The following is a 15058-nucleotide window of genomic DNA, read 5'->3' as shown; positions in this document are numbered from 1 at the left end:
TGTGCCGTGCGTTCAAACGTGAGAAGATAGGCTTCCACATCATCCGAGGGTCCCATCTTCTGAAGGTAGTGGCTTGCCCTGGTCATTTTCGGAACTGGGGCTGCCACTGCCAGTGGAAGGTTACTGATAGTCCCCCTCAGGATCTCGAGTTCCTGCTGTAAGCCCTGAGCGAACCGCTGTTGCTCCTCTCTCAGCAAGCGGTTTGTCTCTTGCTGGTTTGCATTCGCGTTTTGCAGGGCTTCATTCGTCTGTTGCTGGTTTGCATTCGCCTGTTGCTGGTTTGCATTAATCTCTTGCTGGGCTATTAGCAGCTGTTGCTGGGCTGCATTCGTCTGCTGCTGGTTTGCATTAGTTTCTTGCTGGGCTATTAACAGCTGTTGCTGGGTTTCATTCACGTCTTTCTGGGCAGCGACATTGCGTACCAGCGCACCCACCACGTCTTCCATCTTGTTTGCAGAGGATGAAAAAACTTTTTTTTTTTTTTTTTTCTTTCAAAGTTCTTCAACCCGCAGACCCCCTAGTGCTCTGCCCGCATTCTCCACCATATGTGACAAACGGCTTACTCCGGGGCTCCGTCGTTTGTCCGGGACTGTTTAGAACACGGTCTTTTAGGGTAGGTTAAATGATGAGGCGTCACGTACTGTTCCTTTAAACAGGCTATGCCTGGTTTATTCAGTCCCAGGCACTGAGACTGCCACAGTGCATACAACAGAAAACAGATCAAAACAAAAGCTGCTCATCTGAGCGATAACTTAACTTAGATATCCCTGACTCAGGGTTGGAAGTGGCTTTTCCACTCCCAACAACAAAACAAGGTACTTTTGCAGTCTTATACAAATGAACAGAAAGATTGAACCTGTTAGGGGAAGAGGCTTCTCCCCTCTGTAGTTCAGCAGCCTTCCAGCCTCCTGGCTCTTGTGGAGAGACCAGAGCAAACAGGAAAACAGTCTTACATACCTGATTCCTAATTAGCATGACAGGTGACAGAAATCAGGCAGCAGACAAACTCTGGTCTGGATCTCTCATCCCTCAGTTCCAGCGCTTGCCAAACTGTGGGATGGAGTGAATGTATTATAAGGCTGCACTCCCAGGCCAAACAGGATAGAAACTGTTTAGTATCCTGGGAGCCCTATATACGGAATTTATTACCATCCCCTGGTTTCTGTCACACCATACACTTCCTAGGGGGACATTAAACTGTTCTTAGGTAATCAGATATTTTTCACTGACCTTACCGATAGACACAGGTCCCGCCCGTTTCAGAGAGGAAGGGGTTAACTCTATGGAACACACGGCACTTATGTCTGAGAAGACGGCTTCTACAATTTGCTATTTCTTATGATATATAATATATACCTACCTCTAAAAGGAATACCACATAGCTGAGCACGGTACTGGGGATTTCTTTCCCTATTTTTCACTTCCGGTGAAATAATGCTGATGGGTTTATTTGTCCAAAAACGGTAACTAAACAATGGGTACACTGTCCCTTTAAAATTGAAACGAAACAAAATCCTAACCCCGGTCAGGGTACTAGCTAAACAAAAGTGCAGGCTAACTATCTGGCTGGCTAGCTAACCTATTCCAGCCCAATAAAGTACAGCAAACGCAGTTGGCTCCTTACCTGGGAGCTTTATTCTTCCCTCTTGGGACAGGATCGCTTTGGGCAGCTTGTGTCTGTCTTAACACTCCTCTGTCTTCCCTCTATGCCTCAGAGAGAGAGACTGCCGCCCCAGAGGTATTTCCTCTTCCTGTTTTTAAAGCAGGTGAAGGAGCTTAATTCAAATCACCTGTGGTCTGCTTGACAAGCTGAGTTAACCCCTCGTTTACTGGATAGCATGCATACTGCCATCTCCTATTCACATACACGGAGTCAATGACCCTGTCACAGTAGATAATCACAAAAGAATTCAACAGATCACAAAAAACCTCATTCATAAAGTCTTGGAAGACTGCAGGGGCATTGCACAACCCAAACGGCATCACCAGGTACTCATAGTGACCGCTGCGCGTGTTGAACGCGGTCTTCCACTCGTCTCCACTGCGGATGCGAATCAGGTTATAAGCCCCCCGCAGATCAAGTTTAGAGAAAATCGTCGCGCCTTGCAGCCTATCGAAGAGCTCTGGGATGAGAGGCAAAGGGTAGCGATTCTTGATGGTAATCTTGTTTAGGCCATGGAAATCGATGCACGGGCGAAGTGTCCTATCTTTCTTTTTTACAAAAAAGAATCCTGCTCCGGCGGGAGAAGTGGATTTCCGGATAAAGCCTTTTTTTTTTTTATTACTTAAATTTTTATTGAGCATTTTTTTCATACAAAATAAGAATTAATAAAACCTATAACAGATAAAAGGGGGGTCGGGAGGGGGGAGGGGTAGCATTTGTAAAAATATAGCATTGTACACAACAATTTAGTTACCACATGTATCACTCTGTTCCAAATATTCTAATCTATATATGGGGATATACCTGCATGGCGAAACCAAGGGGCCCAAATCTCAGAAAATCGCGAGGTAGAGCCGTTCAGATAGGCTGAGACTTTTTCCATATAAACTATATGCCAAATTTTATTATTTATTTGGTTTAAGGATGGGGGGGGCAGGTTGTTTCCAATTTTTGGCAATTGTACACCGTGTAGCATTTGACATTTGGGCTAGTACTCTAGCTTTTTTCGGGGAATATTGGCCATTGGCTTGCCTAGCAAAATATATACTGGGTCATGTGGGACAGTGATTTCTAGGATCTTGTGTATTAAGGTGAACACTTCCGTCCATGTTTGTTGAATTTTGGGACATGACCAGAATATATGCAGAATATTCCCCACTTCGCCTCAACCACGCCAGCACAATGGGGAGACCCCTGGGAGATAAGAGTGCAGTCTGGCAGGAGTCATGTACCATCTGTATATTAACTTGTAAATATTCTCTTTTATTACAACGCACGATGAATTTTTGTAGGCAGCGTCCCAGATATCGAGATCTATACAAACATTAAGATCTTTTTCCCAGGATACCATATATTTATCGGGGGTTTGATTGCTCTTGATAGAGGATAGACTTTGATATATTCTGGAGGTAATGCCCTTTGTGTGGGGCTGGTGTAGACACCAGTCCTCAAACAGAGTTAAAGCATGGGGTTGGCTTGATTTGTAGACTGATGGGATATAATGCCTAACCTGGAGAAATCTGAAAAAATCGGAAGAGGGGATATCATGATTCGTTTGTAGAGAAGCGAATGGGGGGACTTTCCCTTGAACGAGAATATCTTTGACTCTCGTGAGTCCTTTTTGAACCCAGGTATGGGAGAGCGGGTTTTCTGTGTAAAAAGGAAGAGAGGGGTTCGAGAATAGGGGTTGCATGAGGGAAGGGGTACCGGTTAGTTGACACTTGGATTTGAGGGAGTCCCAGAGATTACAGGCAAAGGATATCACTGGGTTCTTGAGACTCTCGGGTGGTCTAGACTTTTTGTTGAGCCAGAGAAGATTTTTTATTCTGCATGGGGAACAGATCAAATCCTCTATCTCGACCCACCTCCTTTCGGTTGGGTTTGAATGCCAGCTAACAAGTTGCCCTAATTGAGCTGCTCTATAGTAGTTTTGTAAGTTCGGAAGAGCTAAGCCTCCTACTGATTTGGACTTATAAAGAATATCTTTGCGAACTTTAGGTCGGCTGTTTTGCCAGACAAACTTCAACATTTTCTTCTGAATATTATTTAGATCTTTCTGACAGATTTTAACCGGGAGAGTTTGAAAGAGATAGAGGAGTCGAGGTAAAATATTCATTTTAATAGTAGTTATTCTCCCAAACCAAGATATTATATATGGGTTCCAAGTGGCTAAGTCCTTGACTATCTGGTCAAAGAAGGGTTTAAAATTTGCGTTGTATAAAGTTGAATAATTTTTTGTTAGGTGAACCCCTAGATATTTAATATGGTTCGCGTTCCATTTGAAGTCAAAATTTAGTTGGAGTAATTTTACTAATTCTTTAGGGAGATTTAAACTAAGGGCCATGGATTTGGAATGATTAATTTTATAACCTGAAAGTGAGCCGAATTCTGATAGAACATGAAAAAGGTTAGGGAGGGATGTGAGAGGTTTTGAAAGAGTCAATAGTATATTGTCCGCAAACAGAGCTATTTTGAATTCTTCCTGACCAACAGAAATACCCGCAATATTGGGGTTCATCCTTATCTGGCATGCTAATGGTTCTATGGCTAAGACAAACAACAAAGGGGAGAGCGGACAACCCTGCCTAGTTCCATTTAATATTGAAAAGGGGTCAGACAAAGAGCTGTTCGTCCTCACAGTGGCCGTTGGTGTGGAGTATAGTGTGTTTATACTATTTAAAATTTTGGCTGTGAATCCCATCTGCGAAAGCGTAGCTGACATAACCTGCCAATCTAATCGATCGAACGCTTTTTCTGCGTCTAAAGAGAGTAATAGAGATGGGCACTTTGTAAGATTTGCTACGTGTATTAGATTCACTGTCCTCCTTGTGTTGTCAAGGGCTTGTCTGCTCAGAACAAACCCCACCTGGTCCGGATGAACCAATTTAGGGAGGATACTATTTAATCTGTTGGCCAGGATCTTTGCGTATAGTTTTAGGTCTGTATTTAACAGCGAAATAGGTCTGTCGGATGAAGCCTTTTTCAAGGTTTTCTGTGATATACTCGGACATGGCCTCCGTCTCAGGCAGAGATAATGGATATGACCTGGCTTTGGGAAAAGGAGCACCCGGAATTAAATCAATCGGGCAGTCGAAAGGGCGATGAGGGAGAAGCTCCTCGGATTTGGTCTTACTGAAGCCATCCAGGAACTCCGAATAGACGTCCGGTAGGGTGGCGTCTTGCGGGGGAAAGGTTTCCAAGACGGCCAATACCGCAGCGGACGGAGAAGACGATTCCACCTGGGAGGATCTCCATTGAACGGGGAACTCGGCAGTCCAATCGATGATGGGATTGTGTAGTTGCAGCCATGGTAAGCCCAGGAGGATTTGAACTGAAGGGGAATGGATGACATCAAAAGAAATGAGTTCTAAATGTCCATCATTCATAGAAAGTTCAATGGGAAGTGTCTCCAAGGAAATAAAGGCTGGCTGCAGGGATCGACCATCGATAGCCTCCAATCCGACCGGAACGGCCTTCTCCCGGAGTGGAATGTTGTGCTGGATAGCAAAAGCCTGATTTATGAAATTCCCTCCGAATCCAGAATCGAGGAAAGCCAGAGCGGGGGTTTGAATGCTGGCGTACTTAAGGAGGACAGGCAGTAAGATGCGTTTGGGAAACCCCTGTGCGGGAGAGGGAAAAGAAGAGATGGTACCCAGTGAGATTCCCTCATACCTCACTGGGCGTTGGCGTTTCCCGGCTTCAAGGGACAACGCGTCAGGATGTGCCTAGGAGATCCACAATAGAAGCACAGGCCCTCATTTCTCCGACGTAGTCGCCCCATAGAAGGAAGTTGATGACTGCCCAGTTGCATGGGTTCCGGAGCGTCCAATGTTGGTAGAACAAGAGCAGGAGACCTGGAATTAGAAGACATGGAAACAGAAGTACGAGGACGTTGACATTCAGCCCGCCTCTCCAGAAGTCTTTGATCCACCCTCATGCACAAAGCAATTAGAGCCTCCAGTGAGGATGGCCTCTCACGAGCCGCCAGCTCGTCCTTTAAGGATTCCGAAAGTCCCTGCCAGAAAGCCGTGGAAAGTGCCCCATCGTTCCAGTCAGTCTCAGCCGCGATAGTCCGGAACTCCAGAGCGTAAAGTGCCACTGATCTCCGACCCTGCGAAATGTGGAACAAAGAGGAAGCAGCCATATCTCTATGTCCAGGGGTGTCAAAGACTAAACGAAATTCTCTTTTAAAGTTAGGGAAGTTGTAAGTGAGTTCAGGTTTCAGCTCCCAGATTGGTGAAGCCCAGGCCAGGGCGTCCCCGGTGAGAAGGGAAAAAACATAAGCTACCTTGGTACGATCCGTGGGGAAGCGAGAGGGTTACAGTTCGACTTGTATCTCGCACTGATTTAAAAATCCACAGCATACAAGCGGGTCCCCCACGTATTTACAGGGTGTAGGGATACGCAACTCCGAAGACCCTGTTCCTTCACGGGAGACAGTGGGAGAGATAACGGAACTGGAGACATTAACCTGGGGAATCTGGACGGTTAAGGTCTCAACCTGTTGGTTAAGAGTGGTGACCTGGTTGTCCAAGAAGGTAAAGTGTTTGGAGATGGTAGTTAAGGTATCTTCCACCACAGGGGGGTCTGGGTCTGATGGGCTCTGCATAATGTAACGCTCGGCCTGCCCACAAGCCAGACGAGACCCCGGGACTGAGATGGAAAGGAGTAATACCACACACCTAGCAGTAAACGGGGGCACGACCGGAGTGTGGAAGTAGCGTAGGTGGTCCATGTAACAAAAATAGAAAGGTTACCGTACTTGACAACTCCAGCGTAGAAAGGTAAAGTCCGTAAGCCAATGGTCGTGGAGTGGAGAGAGCAGCGTAGTAGAGTGTCCGTAAGCCGTGTCCAGGGGATATAGAAGTCTGCAGGGTAGTAATGTCCAAAGCCAAATCCAAGGGGTATCAGAGAGCAGCGTAATCGAAGTCCAAATCCAAAGGTCAAGATCCAGGGAGGTCAGCAGAATATCCAGGGACAGGAACAGGAACTGAAAGACAAAAGGGGCCAGGCAACAGCAGACAGCACCAAGGTACAGAAGCTATGCAGAGCAAGGAGGTAATGGTGAGGGGAGATTAAATAGGGGGCTGGGACCTATCAGAGGAAGGGGAGGAACGGAGGAGCGGCCCGAGGGAGGACCTGATAGGGGAGAAGTGCCAGGGAAGCTGGGGCCTATCAGAGCAAGGGGAGGAGCGGCCCGGGGAAGGATCAGATAGGGGAGAAGGGCCTGGGGGGCGGACCTGATGGAGCAGGGGCAGTGAAGCGTGTGATGCGCGCGCAGCACCTGAGGAGGCGGAGTCAGGCGCACGGCACCAGTAAATGGAAGCCTGTGTCCACGCGCACTCGTAAGGGTGACGCTCGCGACCCGGAAGTGCGGGAGCAGCCGTATGGGGGACCGCGAGGAGTGAGGCACGCCACCGGGGACCCTGGGTAGCACGGAGACAAGGTAAGGAGGCGCTGGCAGCGGGTGTACTTGCAACGCGGATCCTTACACAACCACAGCATAAGGCTCACTGTTTAATTCCCAATCCGGTATACAGATAAAGTATTGAGTTCTATAACCAGGTAATTAAGGGGACTATAGCCCATTACCTGTCAGCTGAGTCACAGAACAGTCCAGAAGATCCAGGGCGTGCAATCTGTAATGCAGGAAATCCAAAGGTGGTAGGTAAATGCACAGCCAAAAATAGATACAAACAGAAAATCCAGGGCAACTCAAAAATGTATATACATTTATTGCAAGCTCACAAAGAGACAAGATGAAATGCACCTAGTGCAACAGTAATTTAAAATAAACTGCACTAAAATAGGAGAATTAATGTAAAAAAACTCCAAATGGGGGAATACCGAGCAGAGTACCCCGCCTGACGCCCACTGGGAGGCAAACGCTGATACCGTCCCAGTGGACTCGGCGTACGTGTCCGGATACGGGAGCGCACCAGCGCCCGGAACGTGGCCACGATGTTTGTTGGGACCTCCCTTTACTAGACACTGCTTCCTGGTCTTATAAATGGCTAGCTTAGCCAATGCCAGGAGCAGGCTGACGAGGAGATCCCTGGGCTTATTGTCCCGGGACACTGGGCACCCAAAAATAAAAAGGTGAGGGGAAAAGTGCAGCCAGAACTGCAGGAGAAGGCCCTCAAGGTGGATAAGAGGGGCTGCAGTCTGGCGCAGCTAAAATATATATGTGAGACGATGAGGAGAGGACGTGAGGGAATGGACGGGGGGGGAGAATAGAGAATGGGGGGGGAGAGAGAATGTGGGTGTAACATTTAAAAAGAAAACATTCTGTAAGTTCAGTGTGTGTGGGGCGGGGGGGGGGGGGAACAAGGCTGAAGGTTCACCGAGGGCATCGGATACCCTTGCACCGGCCCTGCACTTCATACACGAATGTGGATTGTAGTACCCAAAGATCTGTGGTCCCTTCACTTAAACAAACCACTACACGAGGTGGCCAGACATGACGCTACGCTCATTATGCACATATTAAACACCACGAAACGCGTGGGAGCTAGACTCCGGACATGCACTGAACCCCCAACACTTAAGAAAATGTGGTAGCAAATCTCACTTCATGCTCATGGAAAGATCACAGAAACATAAACCAATGATCACAAGGGATAATAATAATAATAGCATGTTCTTGTATAGCGCTGCTAGTTATACGTCGCGCTTTACAGAGACATTTTGCAGGCACAGGTCCCTGCCCCGTGAAGCTTACAATCTATGTTTTTGGTGCCTGAGGCACAGGGAGATAAAGTGACTTGCCCAAGGTCACAAGGAGCCAACACCTTGAATTGAACCAGGTGTTCCCCTGCTTCAAACTCTCAGTGCCAGTCAGTGTCTTTTACTCACAAAGAGCCCCTAATAACTGCACTGAAGATAGGTCACACTAGGAATAGTAGTGTAGACACAGTGAGAGCTAGAAATAGCCTAACCCTGCAAATAGGGTTGACCGCTGTGATGTTCTCCTCTCCCCTATGCACCCGGTAGCGTTTGGTGTTGTGTGTCTATGGTGAGCGGCGTGTTATTTTGTGTGTTTCATGGAAAGATTATCGAGCTGCTTAGAAGGCACGTCTGACAGGTTTCTAAAGGTGTGGGTGCCTCTATTACATATGGGTGCCCTGGCGGCATTCAGAACATGCTTAGAACATTTTGTCCTCTCACAGTGTATGCCGGACAGGGTGGAGATGTAAGCAGGAGAACCCCAGGGCTCCAGTATACTGTATGTATGGGTGTGTCACTGTCAATGGGGAAACGTCCATGTGAATATGTACGTTATGTATATATGTTATGGATACAAATGTTGTATGCTGCCAATCTCCTCTTCCATCCCTTACCTTTCCACCTTCTCTTCCTCTCCTCCTCCTCCTCCGTGATCTCTCCCCCACAAACCCCAACACATATAACACACACACACACACAAGATGCTATCACATAATTGCTGTAAAACCATAAATAGAGATTAAAAAAAAGAGATGTGGGTGTACTCAGAGTTACCAGGTGTCCAGTATTGAACCGGACTGTCCTGTATTTGGACATTCTGTCCAGTAAAAAAAATTAGAGGTAATACTGGGCAAGTACTGTATGTACATCTCTGGACATACTGACGTAACCGGCTTGGGGGGGGGGGGCGGGGATTTCCGCAAACAGGGAGAGAGCAGGACTGTTGCAAGGGGGCTGGGCAGCTTCCTCCATCCTGATTGGCTGCTGCTGGGTAAAGCAGCCAATCAGCAGGAGATGTCAGGAGCCTGTTGGTGGGGCCAAGGAGAGGAGGAAACAGCATGGAGCAGAGAGAGGTGAGGTGGGTGTGTGGATGCATGCGTCGAGCCTTTCACCATTGTGTCCAGCATTTTTGGAGAAGCCATCTGGCAACCCCCAGGTGCTCCCTACCCCCTGTCACACACGTGTGTGTTTACACCTGTGTATAAATGGTAATTTAATGACCTCCTGTTTACTAACTGCAACATTGTGTAAAGTGCCAGCTCCATGTAAAAGATCTGTGTATATGTAAATATATAAACATGTGCGTACAAACATATAAGCTTCCCATTACATACGGTAAAAGGCACAACGCATTATTGCTCATGGACGGTTTATTATTTTTAATAAAGGCCTCTCCCAACTTTCTCCCAGGTCCTCAGCTTGCTACCCTTTCTGTGGCAGACACGCCCGGCTTAGATCCACAGAGGCACACTAGTGCTAAGCACCACCCCAGCAACATTACAGTTAACACTTTCACTGTGGCAAGTGCTTGCTGGCACATTCAAGTGCAAGCCATTGAAGGCCAGCAGCATTGGGGTAAGCTGTATGAATGATAGGGGGCTCTGTCCTCTTGTCATATCCGTGGTGCAAAGTGCATATTTACCCTTCATCAACGGATAGATGAGACACACAGAGCAGGGGAGAGGAAGGGCTGCATCACATGGGACGTCCTCCATGTAACACTAACTACTAGTAACCTCTCTCCTATAGCAGTGGTGGGCAAACCCAGTCCTCAAGGGCCACCAAACAGGTCAGGTTTTCCCTGCTTCAGCACAGGTGGCTCAATCAGTGGTTCAGTTGAAGAATAGAATAGGACCCAAATCCAAAAAGTTACATTTTAAGAAAACAATGAGACTGATGCTAAACATGATTCATGACACAACCATGACAGAGCCAGGGCAGTTGTGGGTAAGCGCCTCACTTGGATATCTTTATAATACCCGTAGGACGTGATCAATTCCGACCTCCTCCTTTTTACAGAACGAAAGCTGTAATATTTACCCAGAAGCCTGATAGGATCCCCCCCCCCCCCCCCGCATAAGATATAAAACTAGGACTGATTATGTTACTGATACTGGGAACAAGGCGATGCTTCTGCATTCCACTGCATCACCGTGTTGTTGTTGGTAACATGAATTGATGGGGTCATCCTTCACTAAAACCAGGACTGGCCTATGAAACCGCTTACAGTGTGCAGTCAGGTGATCGCCATGCATGATATGCAGAACCAGGACTGGCAGATCATGCCGCTGACAATATGGAGTTTGCTGCTGACCTTACATTAAATATAACCAAAGATGCAGGTCCCAAATATTCCGAGCCGTCCAGGAGGTCAAACTACATTAGGCCGCGCTTATAGTGCCGGCGACGCACCGTCGCCCAAAAGCAAATGCATTGGCACCGTCGCGTGCACTTATAGTAAGCGCAGCAGCGACGGGGCGACATGGCGACGTGAATTTCTGCAGCCGGGAATATTTGATTTTTCAGGGGCTGTCGGGTCACGTGACAGGCCCTGAACCAATCAATGGCCTGGTCGCCCTCGCCGCCGCCACAAAGCGAAATACATCTTTCGCTAGCGACAACGGCTACGGGTGACGTCACACGTTCGGTCGCGTCGCCCGTCGCGGCCACTATACGCGCAGCCTTAGGGGTAAAGCTATGGATGACTGGGCCTGCCGCTCATTATTTGGGTCAGGTAATTGACATACATTAGATGTGAAATGATGTCTGAGATTGTTCCATAAATTAATTGAAAACTAGGACATTCTGAATCTTCCCCAATAATGTGGAGTCAGATGAAAATGCTGCATTAGATGAAACAAACAAGATGGCTTAAACCTGACTGTTAATCAGTCTGGGGATCACTGTAACAGCCAGGGTTGCCACCACTCTGGGTTTGACCCGGTAACCACGAGTTTCGGGCACTTATCTCCGGGCTACGGGCTGACCTGAATAACCTCCGGGCGCCGGCGTCTCCAGGCATCTCCCCCTGCAAATCCTGTCAACATGGTTGCGCGACGTCAAATGGCGCCGCGTGGCCATGACAATGGGACGCTACGTGATGTCACGGAATCACGCGATGCCCCGTTGGCATGACAACGGGATGCTACGTGATGTCGAGGCGTCACGCAGCATCGCGTTGCCATGACAATGGGGCATCACAAAATGCCTCAACACCATAAGGCATCCCGTGGTCATGACAAGTTGACGCCGTGATGTCACGTTGTCAGGACAATACGCTATTTGAAGCCTTGCTTACTGGACCTTGCAGGGGAAGAGACAGGATGCCGTCGATAAGAGAAATACATATTTAAAATAAATACATGTGAATGCTTTTTTTCTGTATATTTCTGCTTGAAAACCCAATAAAAATGTGGTAAAAAAATGTAAAAGAAATATTTTTTAAAGTCTCTGGGTTAGCCTTCAATAGAAGGTCGTAACCTTGGTAACATCATATACAATTTTGGTCCAGCCCTGGATGCATAACTCTAACCTTAATGCATTCTGCAACTTAAAATACTGTCTTCCTTTCAGCGAAAGAATCATTGCAGTGAAAGGATAATAGCTTTGGACCAGGCACTGAATGGTTAAACGTAAGCCTAGTTTTCTTGCATTTGAGTTTCTTAAAGAATAAAATAAGGGATTTTTACACAAGCCCGTCCCTTTCCAAATGCCTAAACTCTTGTGTGTTTTTATATATCAGCTTTATCCGCCCCTGACTTCAAGTTGCAACACCATAATAATAATAATAATAATAATAATAATGTGCTGTGGTGTTCGGTGGCTAATGTGGCAGAATATACACGAGTGCATTAGCCACCACTTGTTTTTCCTCTTATTGCAGGAGTGCGCCAACTCCAGTCCTCAAGGGCCACCAACAGGTCAGGTTTTAAGGATATCCCTGCTTCAGCACAGGTGGTTTAGTGGTTGACTGCCACTGATTGAGCCACCTGTGCTGAAGCAGGGATATCCTTAAACCCTGACCTATTGGTGGCCCTTGAGAACTGGATTTGGCCACTCCTCTTTTATTGCAATAGTCTCTTTAGAGCTGCTAGACCAGGGCTGGCTGAGCATGTCCCAATGATCACCATGCTATAAATATGAAAAGACAACTGGCAAAACGTGTCCATGATAAACTGTATCAGTGGGTTATCCTACATTAGATCCCAACTAAAGCTGTCTGATTCTATTCATAATAACCCCCTCCCCCCCATTAGAATGAAAAACAGGGCTGGTCGGACTTGCCCTTAATCCTTTTTTTAAGGGGGTGTATTTTGCCTTGCCTGTATAACATTCAGTCACCTGATTAACTTCTTTGATGCCAAGAGTGAGTTGGAAATACATTGGCAGTGAAAGTGTTAACTGCCTTTACCTGTGGGAGCAGGTGCCCGGTGAGTAAGGTGTGTTCCAGCCCTAGGACCGCCTCACACACCTGTTTCCCACGCTCTCTACCTCTGCAGTTTGCTGTATCTAAGTTGATCAAAGGGCAGGGAAAGGCTGCATTATTTTATTTGCTTCCCATTGAGATTCATTCACACTAAACATGACCCAGCTGCTGAAAGCCCTGCAGGACCCTCAGCTGGTGGCCCAATTTCAGAGGTCCTGTGGGCTAACCCTGCAGCCACAGGGTGAGGCTAATGGGGGGTCTCCAAGGGATGTCCCTTTCCAGTCCGTCCAAGGAAGCAGGGGCAAGACACCAGGGGGTATGGGTGTTCCCCATCAAAACGGGAACAAGAGCTACACCAATGGATCCTATGCAAATGGGACACACAGGCAGGTAACAATGGGCTTTAATTAGGGTGAACAAAGGGCACCATCAAAGTTATTAGTGTTTTACTTAATGGCTGCTGCATGTTAGAAACCGACTTAGACCGCTTGTTTAGCCGAATCCAGTGGGAAGGTTAACCAGTCCTGGTTTGGTTATGTAACTTATATCACGGCAGCAGCTTGTACAGAAAATGTATTGGAATGTGATTTTTAAAAACCAGGACTGTCTGAGCCTGTTTCGCATAATCGTAGGACGTGAACTCGCCCGACTCTATATCTGATGCAGCCTCCTTCTGTCAGCACATTTTTGGTGCTCAACTCCAGTCCTCAAGCCCTCCCCCAACAGGTCAGGTTTTTAGGATATCCTAGCTGGCGTTGAGCATCTCTGCTCTATGCTACTGTATGTAACATCATCCCAAGAGTGTAGAATAAAATCTGGGTGTCCATCCCCAGTCTGGTAACCATAGAGGCAGGAGGTAAAGTCTGACTATTGTATGTGATCGTCTGAGAGCAGGGGGTCACTTTACATACAAGACCATGAGTGTCTGAGCCTGTCCCAGACTACCCTCAGTCAGGGGGGTCGTTCTATATTACATTAAGTCATAACCTCCGCCTGTCCCTGATAATCTGTAGGCACGGGGTCGGCTCTTATAATCTGGAGATGGCTGTTGGAGAAGCCAAAAGTTTCACTTTTTCACCGCCTTCCATTGTTCTAATGTAAATGATTGTTTTTGTACTGGGCGCGGGGTGAAACTGTTAGTTACCAGGGGAACGTGTGAGACGAAAATGTCTTACTGTTGACATATGTCACGAGGCACAAGCACTGGATAGAGGCGGAAATAATTTGGTGGAGAGTTTTTGAAGCAGCAGTGCCTCTAATCCAGGGGTGGGCAACTCCAGTCCTCAAGGGCCACCAACAAGTCAGGTTTTTACGATATCTGTGCTTCAGCACAGCTGGCTCAACCAGTCCCTGCTTCAGCACAGGTGGCTCAATCAGAGGCTCAGTCTTTGACTGAGCCACCTGTGCTGAAGCAGGGATATCTTGAAAACCTGGCCTGTTGGTGGCCCATGAGGACTGGGGTTGCCCACTCCTGCTCTATCCCCTTTGTAACTGACGGGGCTACTATGGGAATAATGGTGCCGGACGACTCCAGATTCTTAGGGACTTATTCCTAGACCTGATTTTAGAACTATTTACCCTTTCACTGCCAGCGGTGCACTGCCATGCATTGCTGGTACTTACGACGTTAAGAGGCTGTAACTTTTTAGAATGTTAATTTCCTGATTACATATAATTTTCATTATAGTTGTATATTAAAAATATAATGCCGTTTACACACCATTTAAAAAAAATATGTTTTATTTAATTTTTCACCAGAATTTGGCATATTTATTCCTCACGGACAAACCACACGCACTGGAGTTTTAATTAAGAATTATGTCTTGCTGGTTGTGTAAAAAATGTTAGGCCAGGATCCAGGAGGCTCCCACAAGGGGTATCGGAGCCCAATTATATCATCATTATGATGCACCCGAATGCATATACCGTGGGGGCAATCTCTTATACCACTTATAGGCCCGAGTGTACCCCCCCCCCCCCCCCCCCCAAATAGGGGTTACATTTAGTTTGCTTGTTGGGGAAACCTGGGGCAGAATACGTGATTTCAGAGTATGCGACTAACACAGAAAAGAAAAGTATCCGGACGGATTATAATACTCAGGGGTATTAAATAATGACATACCCAGAGTACCACTACTTGTAAACAGGTCTATTCACGAGGACTTGTCCTGTTTGTTTCTACAGCATACTTTTATTCTGTAATTCCCTTTACAAAGAGGCAATCAAAGCTAGCGTGTTTTTTT

The 15058-nt window shown here is 47.0% G+C and overlaps 1 protein-coding gene across 1 annotated transcript in view; it reads left to right on the top strand.

Annotated features, from left to right (window-relative positions):
• Positions 1-12832: 12832 nt before the first annotated feature.
• SGPP2 (sphingosine-1-phosphate phosphatase 2) overlaps positions 12833-15058 on the top strand; it is a 36718-nt gene continuing 34492 nt past the window's right edge. Inside the window, exon 1 of the mRNA XM_075571179.1 lies at positions 12833-13205. Coding sequence (XP_075427294.1) covers positions 12972-13205 — 234 coding nt within the window. The 5' untranslated portion in view covers positions 12833-12971. The remainder of the gene's footprint in view (positions 13206-15058) is intronic.

The sequence above is a fragment of the Ascaphus truei genome, chromosome 14 (genome assembly GCF_040206685.1).
Source record: "Ascaphus truei isolate aAscTru1 chromosome 14, aAscTru1.hap1, whole genome shotgun sequence".
In the NCBI taxonomy this organism is placed as follows: Eukaryota; Metazoa; Chordata; class Amphibia; order Anura; family Ascaphidae; genus Ascaphus; species Ascaphus truei.
The sequence above is the reverse complement of the archived record's forward strand: the minus strand, read 5'-3'. Positions and strand labels throughout refer to the sequence as shown.